General features: G+C 47.0%; 2 protein-coding genes across 2 annotated transcripts; both read right to left on the bottom strand.

The window, feature by feature from the left end:
• Positions 1-860: 860 nt before the first annotated feature.
• LOC146056727 (uncharacterized) lies at positions 861-3,381 on the bottom strand. Its single transcript, XM_083168428.1, has 2 exons — positions 2,469-3,381; positions 861-1,932 (listed from the first exon to the last, which is right to left on the bottom strand). The coding sequence occupies exons 1-2, from the start codon at positions 3,013-3,015 to the stop codon at positions 1,421-1,423; spliced, it is 1,059 nt and encodes a 352-aa protein (XP_083024554.1). The 5' UTR covers positions 3,016-3,381; the 3' UTR covers positions 861-1,420.
• Positions 3,382-3,621: 240 nt separating this feature from the next.
• On the bottom strand, positions 3,622-5,912 carry LOC146056729 (uncharacterized). The gene is made up of 2 exons (XM_083168429.1): positions 5,001-5,912; positions 3,622-4,464 (listed from the first exon to the last, which is right to left on the bottom strand). The coding sequence occupies exons 1-2, from the start codon at positions 5,545-5,547 to the stop codon at positions 3,953-3,955; spliced, it is 1,059 nt and encodes a 352-aa protein (XP_083024555.1). The 5' UTR covers positions 5,548-5,912; the 3' UTR covers positions 3,622-3,952.
• Positions 5,913-19,073: the final 13,161 nt, after the last annotated feature.

Genomic DNA, 19,073 nt, shown 5'->3' with positions numbered 1-19,073 from the left:
TGGAACTACACATCTCAGCATGCCCTTTCACAGATTTTGCATTCTCTAGGAGCAAAACTGTTGAAGGGCATCCTGTGACTTGTAGTGGCACAGCAGCTGCAGAGCCTAGAGGTTGTTGTACACTTGTGTATTGTATTTCTAACAAATAATTTTTTTTCAGTTTTACCGATGTGTTCATTGGCTGGCCAGGACGTTCTCATGATGCCCGTGTTCTGGCCAATTCGGACATCTACAAGATAGCGGAGGAGAGGAACAATGGCAGGCTATTCCCTGAAGAGGTAAATTTATGCTTGTGTCCCCTATAATATATATGCCCATACAAAGTCTGTATCATACTTCCAAAGTTTACACGTTACACTGCTGTATATTGATACTGTTTTTTCTTTGCAGAAGTCAAAGTTTGTGCAGGGGGTCGAGGTTCCAATCCACATCATTGGTGATGCTGCTTATCCGCTAAGAAGGTGGCTAATGAAAGGTTATACCCAGCATCTTAGGTTGACACCGGAGCAGATACACTACACCCATACCCTCAGTTCTGCCAGGATGGTGGTGGAGAACGCCTTTGGCCGGCTCAAGGGACGTTGGCGGTGTTTGCTGAAGCGCAATGACATTCACATTACCCTTGTTCCTGACGTTGTGGCAGCATGCTGTATCTTGCATAACATATGTGAGATACAGAAAGAACACTATTTGCCAGAGTGGGATGTGCAAGATGATCAGGTTGGCAGTGAAATTGTTCCTGCCCCCCCACATCCCCCTGAGACCCAAAGTGGTGTGAATCCCCCAGAAGTAATACGTGCCACTATTACAAATAATCTGGATGCCATGTTGCAGTAATTAATAAATCATAAGTCTGTTGCTTAAACCATACATTTTTATTTCAAATGCATTTCTTTCATGCATTAACTGTTTGATAGCATGTGTAACAATGCCTTCATAAGGAGTTGCAAAAAATAAACTACGTTTATAACACAGGCCATGTGTGAAATGTCTTGTAAACTATTCTCTCAAACAGACAATACAAAAATACACTTTTTTTTTTAGATGGTGAAATTAAAACTTGCATGGGTAGTATTCAATGTGGCTGGCGAGGGGGTTAAACAGCGAGGATTGCAGAATTCCTGCGATCCTTGCTATTTAACCCCCTCACCAGCTGTTGAAAACCTGCTATATTTGGTGTCAGCGAGCAGGAAGCCCAGCGAAAAATTGAAAAAATTTCAAATGGAACAAACAAGCATTTGAAAATAAATAATTGCCACCTATACCTTAGCCGTGGCCAAACAAATAATTATAAAATAATATTAAAATCTGGACGTATATTAAGTCCAAACAAAGTATCCCCAAACTTTTCAAGAAACATGGAATAAACTGTAGAAAAAATCTAGGGGAGATATATCTACCCCAATGTACTCTGTAACCTCTACATATTACGGTAAATTCTGAACTCTGTGTTGTTTGGAGAAGGGGAATGTTGCCCATTATGCCCATTCCAGCCACTCTCACCAAATGCAGGTGTAGATTGTGCTGGAGAATTGGGTACAAATGAGGGTGGAGAGTGCACCTGTTGCACATACTGAGAAGTATGGGCAAATGATGGCGGTGACTGTGGTTGGTGACTATATGCGTTTGGGGGTGGCAACGTTGCTGTGGGTGGTGACCAGGATTGGGACAGTAATTGTCGTAGAAAATCACGATTTTCTCGACAAAGGTTTGCCTGATCCTGACTCACCCTGTCATGCATTGCTGCCATTTGGGTTAGTAAATTTTTCTGCAGTTCGCGTTCACTATCCATGAAGCGCTGCAGTCTGACATCTTCTTGACGTTGCCACGCAGAATCCAGGTCCCGCAGTTGCTCACCGAGGATGGTAGTCATGGCTCTTGTGGTAATCTCTATTTTGGTCCTCTTCTTTTTCCTCGATGGGACATTGTAGACTGTGTGCAAAAAAAAGTTGTTATAACGGTGTGCCAGTAAACAGTCATAATACTATATCCACCTGTCATGTCGCCAAAGGTGGACAATACTATATCTACCTGTCATGTCGGCAAAGGTGGACAATACTATATCAACCTGTCATGTCAGCAAAGGTGGACACCACTATATCCACCTGTCATGTCGGCAAAGGTGGACAATACTATATCTACCTGTCATGTCGGCAAAGATGGACAATACTATATCAACCTGTCATGTCAGCAAAGGTGGACACCACTATATCTACCTGTCATGTCGGCAAAGGTGGACAATACTATATCAACCTGTCATGTCAGCAAAGGTGGACACCACTATATCCACCTGTCATGTCGGCAAAGGTGGACAATACTATATCTACCTGTCATGTCGGCAAAGGTGGACAATACTATATCTACCTGTCATGTCGGCAAAGGTGGACAATACTATATCAACCTGTCATGTCAGCAAAGGTGGACACCACTATATCAACCTGTCATGTCTATAATCAAGAGGCACTTACTGTTATCGCGCAGTGTCGGCATGCCTCCCTGGGTCTCCAATTGGGTCTCTCCACCCTGGCTCGGTTGTGCTGCTGTCACATCGGGTGTGCTGTCTGACTTGTCGGATTCTAAAATGATGGTATCGTCATCATCATCATCAAATAGAAGTTGCGATGGCGGCGGGCTCTGCGGACTGCACTCCGTTGTCGCTGCTGGCGTCTGTGCCGGAGACGAGGCATTGCTTGATGACGACAAGGCAACAGGGTTGCATAAAGCTGTATGGCCAAAAACAACATTGCAAAGGTCGTACAAGGGCCACTCTGTGCGTCCAGCCCCACTGCGATTGCGATTCTGGTCATTGACCTTTAGGTACTGCTTTTTCAGGGACTTAAGCTTGTTCAATACCTGCTGCTGGGTCTTCCTCACACCTCTGCTAGCAAGGACCTTTGCAATATTTCCATACACTATGGCATCCTTCACAGTGCCTGTGATTTGAGATTTGATCTCCTCTTCTCCACGGACATGTAACAGCTCCCTGACCTCCTCATCCTTCCAATGCTGTGCCATAGCACCTGTCTGGCCACAGGAATCTGCACCCTTTTGCTGGAAAGGGAGCACAGGAGCAACATGCAGCCACTGCCTCTGCTTGCTCCGCCGCACGTGTGCCTGGGGCGTCTTCCGCGGCTGCAGCTGATGACCTCATCAGAAGACGCCGGGGCAGCAAAAAAAAGCGTTGTCGTATGTGTAAAACAGAAAAACCCGGGTAAACCCGTTCAGACATAACCCGGGTATTATACCCGGGAGTTAAATACCGGGAAAAACCCTGGTCAATTGCAGGTGCTCAGCACCCGGGAGTAAAATCCCGGGTATACCCTTTCAGACATACGCTACTCCCGGGTTTGGGCGCGTTCATGTGAAAAAACCCGGGATTTTCGCGTATGTCTGAAAGGGGTATTAGTTCCTCTGTACTGGTCCAGGGCAGTCTCTCTATTGTTCATGGCAGGTGATGAGATGGCTCCATGGATATGGGGACATCCAGTGGCTCCTGGCAGTACTGCAGTCAGCAGTAACTGCAGCACTCTTCTCTCCTTTGTTGTCCTTGTAGCTCCGCCGCCCGCCCATTTTTAGATGGTGAAATTAAAACTTGCATGGGTAGTATTCAATGTGGCTGGCGAGGGGGTTAAACAGCGAGGATTGCAGAATTCCTGCGATCCTTGCTATTTAACCCCCTCACCAGCTGTTGAAAACCTGCTATATTTGGTGTCAGCGAGCAGGAAGCCCAGCGAAAAATTGAAAAAATTTCAAATGGAACAAACAAGCATTTGAAAATAAATAATTGCCACCTATACCTTAGCCGTGGCCAAACAAATAATTATAAAATAATATTAAAATCTGGACGTATATTAAGTCCAAACAAAGTATCCCCAAACTTTTCAAGAAACATGGAATAAACTGTAGAAAAAATCTAGGGGAGATATATCTACCCCAATGTACTCTGTAACCTCTACATATTACGGTAAATTCTGAACTCTGTGTTGTTTGGAGAAGGGGAATGTTGCCCATTATGCCCATTCCAGCCACTCTCACCAAATGCAGGTGTAGATTGTGCTGGAGAATTGGGTACAAATGAGGGTGGAGAGTGCACCTGTTGCACATACTGAGAAGTATGGGCAAATGATGGCGGTGACTGTGGTTGGTGACTATATGCGTTTGGGGGTGGCAACGTTGCTGTGGGTGGTGACCAGGATTGGGACAGTAATTGTCGTAGAAAATCACGATTTTCTCGACAAAGGTTTGCCTGATCCTGACTCACCCTGTCATGCATTGCTGCCATTTGGGTTAGTAAATTTTTCTGCAGTTCGCGTTCACTATCCATGAAGCGCTGCAGTCTGACATCTTCTTGACGTTGCCACGCAGAATCCAGGTCCCGCAGTTGCTCACCGAGGATGGTAGTCATGGCTCTTGTGGTAATCTCTATTTTGGTCCTCTTCTTTTTCCTCGATGGGACATTGTAGACTGTGTGCAAAAAAAAGTTGTTATAACGGTGTGCCAGTAAACAGTCATAATACTATATCCACCTGTCATGTCGCCAAAGGTGGACAATACTATATCTACCTGTCATGTCGGCAAAGGTGGACAATACTATATCAACCTGTCATGTCAGCAAAGGTGGACACCACTATATCCACCTGTCATGTCGGCAAAGGTGGACAATACTATATCTACCTGTCATGTCGGCAAAGATGGACAATACTATATCAACCTGTCATGTCAGCAAAGGTGGACACCACTATATCTACCTGTCATGTCGGCAAAGGTGGACAATACTATATCAACCTGTCATGTCAGCAAAGGTGGACACCACTATATCCACCTGTCATGTCGGCAAAGGTGGACAATACTATATCTACCTGTCATGTCGGCAAAGGTGGACAATACTATATCTACCTGTCATGTCGGCAAAGGTGGACAATACTATATCAACCTGTCATGTCAGCAAAGGTGGACACCACTATATCAACCTGTCATGTCTATAATCAAGAGGCACTTACTGTTATCGCGCAGTGTCGGCATGCCTCCCTGGGTCTCCAATTGGGTCTCTCCACCCTGGCTCGGTTGTGCTGCTGTCACATCGGGTGTGCTGTCTGACTTGTCGGATTCTAAAATGATGGTATCGTCATCATCATCATCAAATAGAAGTTGCGATGGCGGCGGGCTCTGCGGACTGCACTCCGTTGTCGCTGCTGGCGTCTGTGCCGGAGACGAGGCATTGCTTGATGACGACAAGGCAACAGGGTTGCATAAAGCTGTATGGCCAAAAACAACATTGCAAAGGTCGTACAAGGGCCACTCTGTGCGTCCAGCCCCACTGCGATTGCGATTCTGGTCATTGACCTTTAGGTACTGCTTTTTCAGGGACTTAAGCTTGTTCAATACCTGCTGCTGGGTCTTCCTCACACCTCTGCTAGCAAGGACCTTTGCAATATTTCCATACACTATGGCATCCTTCACAGTGCCTGTGATTTGAGATTTGATCTCCTCTTCTCCACGGACATGTAACAGCTCCCTGACCTCCTCATCCTTCCAATGCTGTGCCATAGCACCTGTCTGGCCACAGGAATCTGCACCCTTTTGCTGGAAAGGGAGCACAGGAGCAACATGCAGCCACTGCCTCTGCTTGCTCCGCCGCACGTGTGCCTGGGGCGTCTTCCGCGGCTGCAGCTGATGACCTCATCAGAAGACGCCGGGGCAGCAAAAAAAAGCGTTGTCGTATGTGTAAAACAGAAAAACCCGGGTAAACCCGTTCAGACATAACCCGGGTATTATACCCGGGAGTTAAATACCGGGAAAAACCCTGGTCAATTGCAGGTGCTCAGCACCCGGGAGTAAAATCCCGGGTATACCCTTTCAGACATACGCTACTCCCGGGTTTGGGCGCGTTCATGTGAAAAAACCCGGGATTTTCGCGTATGTCTGAAAGGGGTATTAGTTCCTCTGTACTGGTCCAGGGCAGTCTCTCTATTGTTCATGGCAGGTGATGAGATGGCTCCATGGATATGGGGACATCCAGTGGCTCCTGGCAGTACTGCAGTCAGCAGTAACTGCAGCACTCTTCTCTCCTTTGTTGTCCTTGTAGCTCCGCCGCCCGCCATGTCCGTGTAGCCCCGCCCCCAGCCAAGTCCGTGTAGCTCCGCCCCCCGCCGAGTCTCAGGCACTGCAGTGCAGCCTAGAGATGGGCAAAACGGCGCATTAGTATGAGTCGGGATCCGCCGGATCGTTAAGTGAAAAGATACGTATCTTTTAGACAGGGACCTCGGCTCACTTTTAATAAAAAAAAGGGGGAATATACATGACCGAGTAAAAACACTGACCGATGGCTGGGTGCAGAATCACCATCGATGTCAACCATCGATGGCATCTGCACCGATGGCCATCCCTGGCTGCAGCAGCTAATCTTTCTATCACTTGTAATCACAGCACTGTACTCAGTCTCCAGAGGTAGGACATCTCAGCTGCCACAGGTGGCAGCACTGAGATCAGGAAAATGCATTGTAAACTGAAACGGATCACCTTTTTGGGATCGGCGGATCATTCGTTCTTGGGTGGGAGCCGTTCAAAAGATCCAGTTCGTTCGCGAACGACCCATCTCTACTGCAGCCTGACAGGCAGCCTCATAAGTGGGGTGAGGGACCGGCCTGCCGGGAAACTACCCGGTGTCCAAGCATACCAATCCGCCCCTGCAAGGCTCATATGATATCTCAGGGCTGTGCACTAACACTGCACTGGCTGCCTGCAGAAGGTGGTGTCACCCCAGAGACTGGTGACACCTAGCGCGGCCCGCACCTGCCTAGTGACGCCACTGAGTGAAATATTGTGGGATGGTATGAGAAGTCAAAATTGTATTAAATACCTGTACCAAGGGGTCAATAATCTTAGGGGAGAGGAGTTTGTAAAATTCACCGAAATATCCACCAGGGCCCGGTGATTTGAAGGATTTAAGTTGAGAAATAACTTGTTCCACCTCCTGAGAGGTAATAGGGGCGCAAACTGAAGCAGCAGCCTCTGCACTAATAGTGGGTAGGGTAACAGAGTTCCAGAAAGTAGATTTAGCCTGGGTATTTATGGAGGGTTGGGAGAAGATATCTGTGTAAAAGTCTGATAACACCTTTGCTATGTCACTAGATTTAGTCATTAGGGAGCCTTCATACCCTCCAACTGTACCGTTTTAGCCGGTACAGTACCGTTTTTTAACGGCCTGTACCGGCTAAAAATCCTTGTACCGATTGTACCGTTTTTTTTTTTCATTTTTAATACAGTAGCACTGCGCTTCCTCCCCCGAGGTGGCCAAGGGGACTCTGGGAGATGTAGTTTCCTACACCGCCGGCTGCTTATTGGGTAGCGTGAGGGGTAGCCAGCTGACAGGACTACAACTCCCGAGGTGCACCACCTCGGGGGGAGAAGGGACGGAGGCGGAGCGTGCCGCAAGCCAATCACATGGCAACAAACTGAGAGGTGGGAGAGCATCGGCGGGCGCCGGGTGAATGAAAATGTGCAGCGCCGTCTGTGTTTGCTCCAATTCTGCTGCCTATGTGGAGTCAGTTCTATCAGCTGTCAGGTATAGTGGTTGCTGCGCTGTGTTAGACTTAGACCCCGGTTGCCGCGTGTGCTTATGTGAGCGGGCCAATGCGGGGACACTGTACCATAGCAGCAGCAGCATTAGTATAATTTTATGTTCCACTCCAGTACCATTGAACGTATAGAAAACGAGGTATGACCACGCCCCCTTCCCATGGCCACACCCCTTTTTTCCAGTTGTACCGAATTCACCCCTTCAAATGTTGGAGGGTATGAGCCTTCTGGGGATTTGAGCGACTGGATAAGGGAATTTGGTGCAGTCCCTTTCAATAAATTAGAAAGAAGACGACCAGTTTTGTTGCCAAACCGATAAAATCTATGATTTTTGTGGAAAGAGTGTTTATTACCCATAGTGGTCATAATTGAATCAAAATGCGATTTAGCTGCAGAATATTTCTGTCTATTAGAGGGGGGTCGGAGACTGTCTGTCGCCGTCAGTTTCTGTTGCGACACTATGAAAGTTGAGACAAACCTCTTTTTACGCCGAGACACATACTCAATAAGTTGGCCTCGTAATACAGCTTTAGCGGCCTGCCAAAACACCAAAGGGTCTGAGTGTGCTGACTGTATATTGTTAGCGAGGTAGTCCTCCCAGCAAAGTCTAAGCTGCTTGCGAAAAGGGACTGAGGAGACAAAAGAAGTAGGGAATTGCCATTGTTTAAAAGCTTCCACATCTACATTTAAGGCAATAGTGGTCCAAATCAATCCATGGTCTGAAAGTGCCATGGGCTCAATTTCGGCTTGGCTAGCATTGGGGATAATAGAGTCAGACAATAATAGATAATCTATTCTAGAAAGGGAGCCGTGGGCCGCCGACAGGCACGTGTACTGTCAGTAGGGGGCAAAAATCTCCACACATCTGTGATTTTGAGTTGGTGTGATAGGTGAGGGATGCCAAGCCTGGGGGTTAGGCGCTTTGAAGCACGGGAGGAGGTATCTAGATAAGGGGAGGTTATTATGTTGAAATTGCCCCCAACAATTAAGGGCTTAGATGAGAACAGGTACAATTTAGATAATATATCGGTCATGAAGGCCTTAGAATAGGAGTTGGGTGCATACACTGAACACAAAACATAATTACAGCTGTAAAGAGACATTTCTAAAATTAGGCAACGCCCCTCTGGGTCAGTAATGGTATTTGTAACCTCAATCGGAAGGTTGCCCCTGGCCAATATCATCACCCCTCGGGCTTTCGAATTGTAGGAGGCGGTGGCAGCACACGCCATCCCAGGGTATTTAATTTTTGTGCTTCCGCGGGGAGACGATGAGTCTCTTAAAGGTAAACCAGATCCATACCCAGTTTTTTAAGATACAAGAGGCACTTCTTCCTTTTTATCGGAGAATGTATACCTCCAATATTCCAGGAACCAACTTTAATGGTAGCCATCATTTAAAAATGAAAGAGAAAGGCGATCAGAGACCCCCTCCAACAAGTAACACCATACTCTATATATTATAATTGAGGCAACAAGAAGTACAAAGATAACATAAAAGAAGGGGTGATGAGAAAGGGGGAAGGGAAGCAAGCACACAGCACACTCACATACAACAAAGTAACATTCCAGAGGGGATTCACAAAAAGGAATCACCGTCTCCTTGAGTCTATAGACTTCACGGTGAGAAACAAAATAAGGCCGTGACAACATGGAGCTAAATTAGCTCCTGGCCCTATCACCCATTTTTATTATTATTAACTAAGAAAGAACACTTGAACATAAATATGTAGTAGCTATTAAATGTAGCACAACAGGGACATTTCTCCAGGGAAGCGTCAGCGTTACCTATGAGGCTGCAAGAGGGGCACAACCTGTACTGTAGAGGTTGAAAAACCTATGGAAGGTTAAGGACAAAATTCGCTGTCCCACAGAGTGAGTGCATAGATCAGTCCTCATTGATGTCATCCCGGGGTGATACCAGAAGGTAAGCCTCTGCATCAGCCGGCGTGTTAAAGTCCCGGAAGGTATTTCCATGGAACACGCGAAGGCGTGCAGGGTAGAGAAGAGCACATTTTTGGCCTAATAATGATTTTAATCAATTTCAAATTGATGGAAATTGATCTTAATGTTGGGTTTTTAGTACACATATATTAGCAGCGGGCACGATGCTTACCGGAGGGCACCGACGTTATATTGTATTATATCAGTATTGCACACTGGGAGTGCCGCCCTTACAGAATTTAATCTCTTATATATTTAGCCAGATCCGTCACTCAAAAGCAGTGTAGGGAACGGTGGGCGGGGTTCCACGGGTGATTGACAGGCCCGTCCACTGTTATCCACACTGCAGAACCTGGACACTTCCGTTCTACACAGGCTACTTCCTACACAGCAAGCTCCCGCCCCCTCCACCCCATGTCCACCCAAGCACACCCCAAACACCGCCCCACGGCTGCACAGCACTCTGTACAGGCACTTTAGCCCCGCCCACCCTCCTTGCCCCTTACTGCCCACACGTGCAAGGTACGACCCCCCACACCCGCTCTGATCATCAACATTACCCTGACCACCGGAAGCCCGTGCCTGATGCCCCCAGCTGCACACATTGCGCCGCCGCCACCCGCCGCCGCCTGTGTAGTGGGAGCGGCACAGGACATCGCCGCAAAACACCCCCCCCTGCCAGCATCCATGCCCGCACTCCTGCGCTTTGCCGGCAGCATAACCCCCCCCCCCCATCTCCCTCCAGCATCTCCCCTCTCCAGTTCACGGGAGCATCCATCTCCACACCCCCCGCACAGCTCAGTGTGCAGGGGGTTAATGCAGCCCGTGTGCAGCTCCCCCCCCCCTTCCCAGGCGCACACAGCTTACTTATGTGCCGCTGCCGCTACCTCCTGCCATGGAGTTCCAAACCTACACTTCAGCTGCCACACTGCAGCCATCGGCAATACTCCAGGGCTGCAGTGCACGGAAGTCCTGCCTGGTGGCTCGGCTCCCTCCACCCTTCTCAAGCGCGCAGGCAAGGTTGCTCCTTCAGTACTTACGCTGCCCGCTATGGGGGTCAGGAAATACATGCTCTGCCCCCTGTCCAGCTGAACTGCATCTAGGGATAGCAGCTATACAAGCCACAGGTATGTGCTACCCTGGGGACCCCCTTGCTGCTCTGACCCAAGACTGCACTTTACACAATCCCCTACTGCATAGCAATTTCCCAGCATAGGCACTTTCTGCCTGTAAACTGCTGTATGTGCACATGCCCATCCCCCACCAGCAGTACACACACACACAGCTATCTCTACCACACCAGCACCACAAAAAAAACCAGCACCCACAACATCAACGCAACTGTCCCTCATTCTTACCGCACATGAACACCCCACACGGACCACACCAGTAACCTGTACCTACACCACCCACAGTATCCCAAAACCTGCCACTAACCCACCCACACCAACTCTATGTTCCCTACCCCACCCACCCCATCACCACATTTACAACACCTCCACACAGCCCACGCCCCACCATACTTATCCCTTTCTACATCACACCCACAGCCCATCCATCACCCACGCACACCCGCAACACTCACTCCAACACTGCCCTCACACCCAGACACAACCATCCCCCAGCAAAATGCAGCATTACTGCACCTGCCCCTCTATCACCGACAGCACCTACCCAAAACAACAACACCCCCACGGCCCACCCTCACATCTGCATCTCAACCACCACCAGTTTTCAAACAACCCACCCACACAACCCCCAAACACCTTCACCCAACCATCCATCCTTTGCAGCTGTCCCTCACCCACCCAATACACCCTCACTTTCAACACGCCCACAGCCACACCACAACCATCCACAGCTTACCACCATCCACCTCCAAACTAACATATAGCTACACAGCACACACTACCCACAAGGGGATAAAACCCACCTATAACTCCACCAAACAGTATTTGCCAACCTGCAACTTCCCCACCCACAACACCACCAATCACACTACCCCACCCTCACCACACGCAAAACCATCACCATCTCACACCCCAACACACCCACACTGCCCATCCACCACCCATGCCCCACAAACTCACCCATTTCCACAGCACACCCACAACCCGTCCGTCACCCAGGTACACCCCACACACAACCATCCACCACTCAACTGCTGCACCACTGCACCCACCCCTCCATCACCTAACCAACACAACACACATGGCCTGCACCTGCAACTCAACCACCACCACTATCCCTGACACACACACACACACCCCCCAAACACATTCACCCAACCATAAAGCCCTTGCACCTAACCCTCACCCACCAAACGCAACCTCACATTCAACACCTATTCACCCCCACAGCACACCCCCGTCCACCGCCTTACTAACATATTATCTTCATGGCCAACCTTATAGCAACATTTAGCCTGTGTACTGCTAGATGCACACCCGGCCCTCCCCGACCCACGGCACACCGGCTTCTCTACCATCAACAGAACGCTTACACACTGTTCCTCACCCACGCCAACCCCGAGCCCACCATTCTAATCCCTGCTGCACCGCCACCCTCCCCCACGCAAGTGCTGCACCCATGCATCTACTCCACCGACACCACCCCCGCAACTGCAACTGTACTACCCACACCACACCCGCCCCTCCCACACCACCACCAGACACTCGCATCCACCTGTGGCAACCCCCCTGCCACTAACTCCCACCTGTGGTACTAATGCACCCACCCATGGCACCCCCCAACCCGGACCTTCTCAACCTGCAGGAACCCCGGCACCCAGCCAAGACAACACAACACCCACCCCACCCATCCCCCACCTGCTATAGCCACGCGTCCATTCCTCCCCCATCCACACCACCCACGCTCACACACCCACAGCAACCCCAAGACTACCCCTCACTTAATCGGTGCACCCCTGCCCCTAACCAACCCACATAGACCACCCCCGTACCTGCAACTCCACCATCCACAGTATCCCCACACCCACCACTCCCCCACCCACAACACTCCCAAGCACGCTTGCACCCGACCCTCACACAACCACCCACCGGCAACACCACAGCACCTACCCCTCCACCACATATAGGACACCGCATCTACCTGCAGAAACACGCTACCCGACCCTCTCCATCCTGCAGTACACCCACACCCACCCCTACATAAAGGCGTTCACATGTTAAGGGGGCGGAGCCCCTTACGACGGTGTGAAGAGCGCCCGTAGGGCGCAATGAATCACCTAGTATATATATATATTTATATACACACTTAACATTGGCACTCACCTTTCCTAGTTTTGGGGTGCCCTATGGCTTGTGACCACATTGTTTAAACAGACATTGTAGGGGCTCTGCACACACTAAATTAACTGATAATAAATAGTGGAGATTTGGTTCATGAATTGATCAATGCATTTAAGCCTGCAGCCCCCATCACGGGACCCCACTTTTCTGCAGGTCCTAACACTATCGCTGAAAATGGCTACAATACACATAGCTATCACATCAATGTTTGATTCCAGGCATGCTATCTGGTCTGAAGCTCACAGCACACTTTGCTTTTATAGGTGAGCAGCTACCAACACACCTTTCACTAATCATCTAGGGAAATGGTTAACATAAGCTATGGAATCTTAGTGAAACAGGGTGCATGAGAGAATGTGACCACAATAAGACTAATTTAAAAAACGAATCTAATAAACAATATATACACTTAACATCGGCACTCACCTTTCCTAGTTTTGGGGTGCCCTATGGCTTGTGACCAATTTGTTTAAACAGACATTGTAGGGGCTCTGCACACACTAAATTAACTGATAATAAATAGTGGAGATTCGGTTCATGAATTGATCAATGCATTTAAGCCTGCAGCCCCCTTCTCGGGACCCCACTTTTCTGCAGGTCCTAACACTATCGCTGAAAATGGCTACAATACACATAGTTATCACATCAATGTTTGATTCCAGGCATGCTATCTGGTCTGAAGCTCACAGCACACTTTGCTTTTATAGGTGAGCAGCTACCAACACACCTGTCACTAATCATCTAGGGAAATAGTTAACATAAGCTATGGAATCTTAGTTAAACAGGGTGCATGAGAGAATGTGACCACAATAAGACTAATATTAAAAACTAATCTAATAAACAATATGCACAGGTAACATCGGCACTCACTTTTCCTAGTTTTGGGGTGCCCTATGGCTTGTGACCACATTGTTTAAACAGACATTGTAGGGGCTCTGCACACACTAAATTAACTGATAATAAATAGTGGAGATTTGGTTCATGAATTGATCAATGCATTTAAGCCTGCAGCCCCCTTCACGGGACCCCACTTTTCTGCAGGTCCTAACACTATCTCTGAAAATGGCTACAATACACATAGCTATCACATCAATGTTTGATTCCAGGCATGTTATCTGGTCTGAAGCTCACAGCACACTTTGCTTTTATAGGTGAGCAGCTACCAACACACCTGTCACTAATCATCTAGGGAAATGGTTAACATAAGCTATGGAATCTTAGTTAAACAGGGTGCATGAGAGAATGTGACCACAATAAGACTAATATTAAAAACTAATCTAATAAACAATATGTACACGTAACATCGGCACTCACCTTTCCTAGTTTTGGGGTGCCCTATAGCTTGTGACCACATTGTTTAAACAGACATTGTAGGGGCTCTGCACACACTAAATTAACTGATAATAAATAGTGGAGATTTGGTTCATGAATTGATCAATGCATTTAAGCCTGCAGCCCCCTTCACGGGACCCCACTTTTCTGCAGGTCCTAACACTATCTCTGAAAATGGCTACAATACACATAGCTATCACATCAATGTTTGATTCCAGGCATGTTATCTGGTCAAACATTGATCTATACATATGCCACACACCGTGATGCCCATTATACATATGCCACACACCATGATGCTATTATATATATGCCACACACCGTTATGCTCCATTATACATATGACACACACCGTGATGCCCATTATACATATGCCCCACACCGTGATTCCCATTATACATATGCCACACCGTGCTTCCCATTATACATATACCTACCACACACCGTGATGCCCATTATACATATACCACAGACCATGATGCCCATTATACATATGCCAGACACCGTGATGGCCACTATACATATGCCATGCACCGTGATGCCCATTATTCATATGCCACACACAGAGATGCCCATTATTCATATGCCACACACCGTGATGCCCATTATTCATATGCCACACACCGTGATTTCGATTATACATATGCCGCACACCGTGATGCTCCATTATACATATGCCACACACAGTGATGCCCATTATACATATGCTACACACTGTGATGCCCATTATACATATGCCACACACCATTATGCTCCATTATACATATGCCTCACACCGTGATGCCCATTATACATATGCCCCACACCGTGATGCCCATTATGCATATGCCACACACCGTGATGACCATTATACATATGTCACACACCGTGATGCCCATTATACATATACCACACACCGTGATGCCCATTATACATATACCACAGACCATGATGCCCATTATACATATGTCAGACACCGTGATGGCCACTATACATATACCATGCACTGTGATGCCCATTATACATATGCCACACACAGAGATGCCCATTATTCATATGCCACACACTGTGATGCCCATTATTCCTATGCCACACACTGTGATGGCCACTATACATATGACACACACACAGATGCCCATTATTCATATGCAACACACTGTATTGCCCATTATTCATGTGCCACACACGGAGATGCCCATTATTCATATGCCACTCACTGTGATTTTCGATTGCAAAAATAAAATGGGTGCAGAATTATCAGCAGTGCCAGTACCTCTGAGGAACGTCCAACAGCACCTATTCTCCAGCTCAGCCACTGCTTATGAAGGTCTCCAGACTTTCAGCTTCCACTAACAGCACTACTGTGCCTGTGGAGTGCGGAGGTCAGTCCAGCGTAATTATTCTTACAGGGCAGGCAGGCAAGCGGCCAGGAGAGCGCGCGTCTCAAGCGGGCTGCGGGCAGGGATTCACCATGGAAGCGCCGTGCGCACTGCACAGCGATGTGAGGGTGTCGCTGCAACTCCATTCACCCAGCCGCCGCGGAGAATGGGGAAGTTATAACGCCGCTGATTACAACTTCCGGAACGCCGTTCCTGATGAGGTAATTTTTCATCAGAACTTTAGGAAAGGCGTTCCGGAGCGTTCCGCCTCAAAAATAGCGCTGTATATTTATATATATATATTTATATATATATACATATATATATATATATAATACAAACAAATGAGGCGTCACTCCGGGGCTTGCGTGAGAAAAAACTTTACTATGAGGCGGTCTATATATATGACCAAAGGACTGGCACTCTGTGAATAGGAATATATCACCTTGCCTTCCCTCAGCTCCACACACCGCGTTGCTGTAGTATAGTCAATGTACAGTATAAGGGTGGCACTCCAAGGTTTTTCAACCTTGGATATCCAGTGGATTTTTCGTCATCCCTGACGAAAAATCCAGTAAACGATTTTGAAACGTTGGTAACATCTGACAGCCTTACTTGGTATTTATTTGAAAAACCTTGGAGTGCCGCCCTTATACATTGACTATATATATATATATATATATATATATATATATATATATATAATCCAGATAGAGATGGTGGTACTCGATGACTTGGTAAAAAAGTTTTTCTTTACATAAAAATATTAAAGTGCAGCAAGTAAACCGATTTTTCAGGGAAACTCCCCATTTTCAAGGTGCAGAGTAGTGACAAAAACACAATATGTTTCTGATATTGGCAGGAGAAAACTTTTACCGTAATAACGGTTAATTACCAGGTCAATTTGGGTAGGCTATTAATGAATTAAAACCAATAAACACCATGAAATGAGAGTAAATAGTTGATGGGTGTCACATCCACCATGGCGTTTACTCAAATCCCCTGTGCTGTGCCCAGCCCTAGGCTCTCTAACTGCACTTATATTACCATGGCTCTCACCTCTGCTGATGTCCCTGATTCCGGTGGGGTACATGTGTCCGCGCCGTCACCGCGTGGTGACACCGGTGATGTGTGCTCTGACTCCATGCAGGATATGAGTGGCGTGCCACCATGCGTGTTTGTGCCTGGTTAGCCCTGTGACTGAATGCCGGCATTTGTGCAGCTGCGTACAATCCTGGCCGGCTGAAATCTGTCGCCCTCTCTGGCGGGCACCATCTTGTTGGTTCCCTCAGCCTCTCCTGTGCGGCTCCGCCTCCCCTGTCAATTGCCTGACCAATCGCTGCACAGTCCACCTGTTAAGTACTGACTGGCCGGGTTAGACCGGCAGTCAGTACAATGATGTCTAACCCTATGCATCATTGCTCCGGTCTGGCTCTGTAGTTTCCACTACACTCCTGAGCGTCTTCAAGGAAGTCTTCCTGCTGGTCGTAAACTGCATCAAGTGCCACGGACTCCATTGCCGCCAAAGCGGATCCAGCAAGGTTAGCCCTCCAAAGGGGTATTACCTTGCTCCATATTCCCGACGGTTATTTCCCACGGTCACCTCTGTTTGCAGCCACGATCCTATTCAGCAAGGACAAGTCTTCTTCATTTATATTCTTCATTATTCTTTCATCATCCAATCTTCATTCCAATCTTCAACCCAATCATCCAATCCTCAATCCAATCATCCAATCTTCAATCCAATCATCCAATCCTCAATCCAATCTTCAACCCAATCATCCAATACTCAATCCAATCATCCAATCTTCAATACAATCATCCAATCCTCAATCCAATCTTCCAATCCTCAATCCAATCCTCCAATCTTCAATACAATCATCCAACCTTCAATACAATCATCCAATCTTCAACCAATCATCCAATCTTCAATTATCCAATCAAATCCTTTTCATTCATTCTTCAACTCTTCAAGCAACATTACAATATTCTTTCAAGTACCAACCATCATCATATTCTACAATAACATTGGACTATTGACTTTACATTTGCATAATCTGCCATATATCATTTGTGCCATCAATATCATTGTCTTGCAATATCTTTATTAAACTAAATTCATTTTATCCTATTTGTTTCACTCCCTTCTGTCGTGGATGCAACCCCCATACGGTAAAGCACCTAGCCTCCGTTATTCTACAGCTGGTGCTTCTAAGAACAAGACAATGGGTTGCAAGCGCATTCGTGCTGGGGTGTGTGAATCGCCCGCAGACCGTATTCCCTCGGCCACCCACTGGATATCCGAGTAAAGAGGCTAAGTTACGTGCGAACACTTTAGCGTATGTGTAGTGTAACGCCACTCCACTCCCCTTTATCTTTGGATGTGAAAGAATGGGTTTGCATGGCTTAAAGGCGTGCCTTCGCTGGCCGTGTGCGAGTGGGTGCCTTTCGTTCCCCGGTATGCAAATGTGTGTCCCAGTGAATGAACCTGAATAAGGCCCAATGTGCATGTGCAAAAGCCATCTGCACATGCGAAGGGGTAACCCAAACCTACTGCTGTTTGCTAAACACTGAATGTGTGTTTTACCCCCTCACTGAATGCTAAAGGGGTTATGACAAATTTTTGAGCCCTCAGTACTGTAGTAAACTTATAAAAGGGCAGATATGTCACTGACAGTAGGGCTTCACTCTGTACATCAATGAGATACTTCTGGTAGTTTCACTACATTCAGGATTAGCCAGAAATAATTGATCTATACTAAACATAGATCATGGCAATAAATGTACAACCACAATCCTTATTTTGTTATCGTACTATTAGCGCAATCGTTTTTGACTCCAACCATCCATGTGCAGTCTGAATACTGTGGACCACTATGTGCATATTGCCTTAGAAAGGCATATTGAAAAACACAGCCATTGTTGCACAGATAGAGGAGCACATTACACCAGTGATAAAAGATCATTGTGATGACACCTTCCAGTTTAATTAACACAAATTCCATTTTAATCAACAAAGTTGACAAAGTGAACATTAAAATTCTTTTCCTAATAGTGAACTGACTAAAAAATAACTGCACAACACAGTATGTTAAAAAGAAGAGGTGACACCCCAGAGGAGGAAGATGGCATTGGGGTACTTATGTATTAGGCGCGCTGCTAATACATAAGTACCCTAATGCCGAGGATGCTAATACATAAGTACCCTAATGCCGAGGATGCTAATACATAAGTACCCTAATGCCGAGGACCGAATTTGGGATTTGACAATGAATGAAGTGGATCCATACTTATGGCCATTGAATTCCATATGATTACACCAACATCTATAATAATAATAATAATTATAATAATAATAACAATAATATTTCCCCATTTTACTTCCATATCACTAATATTTATATAGCACAATCTTTTAATTTACTGTATTAATTAATTCATTCATTGTTGGTACCTGAATATGGTACAGTACATTAATCCTTTGTGTGCCAATGCCGCTGTGAGAGATCCTCAAAATATCCACTAAAAATGCCAGCGCCGCTCACAGCGAT

The sequence above is a fragment of the Crinia signifera genome, unplaced genomic scaffold, assembly GCF_055691185.1.
Source record: "Crinia signifera unplaced genomic scaffold, ASM5569118v1 HAP2_SCAFFOLD_87, whole genome shotgun sequence".
In the NCBI taxonomy this organism is placed as follows: Eukaryota; Metazoa; Chordata; class Amphibia; order Anura; family Myobatrachidae; genus Crinia; species Crinia signifera.
This window is presented reverse-complemented; position numbering and strand designations above follow the sequence as displayed.

Coding starts and splice junctions, on each gene's coding strand:
- LOC146056729 (XM_083168429.1), bottom strand. CDS start 5,547: ATGGCACAGCATTGGAAGGATGAGGAGGTCAGGGAGCTGTTACATGTC. Junction 4,465..5,000: donor GCCGACACTGCGCGATAACA/GTAAGTGCCTCT, acceptor TTTTGCACACAG/TCTACAATGTCCCATCGAGG.
- LOC146056727 (XM_083168428.1), bottom strand. CDS start 3,015: ATGGCACAGCATTGGAAGGATGAGGAGGTCAGGGAGCTGTTACATGTC. Junction 1,933..2,468: donor GCCGACACTGCGCGATAACA/GTAAGTGCCTCT, acceptor TTTTGCACACAG/TCTACAATGTCCCATCGAGG.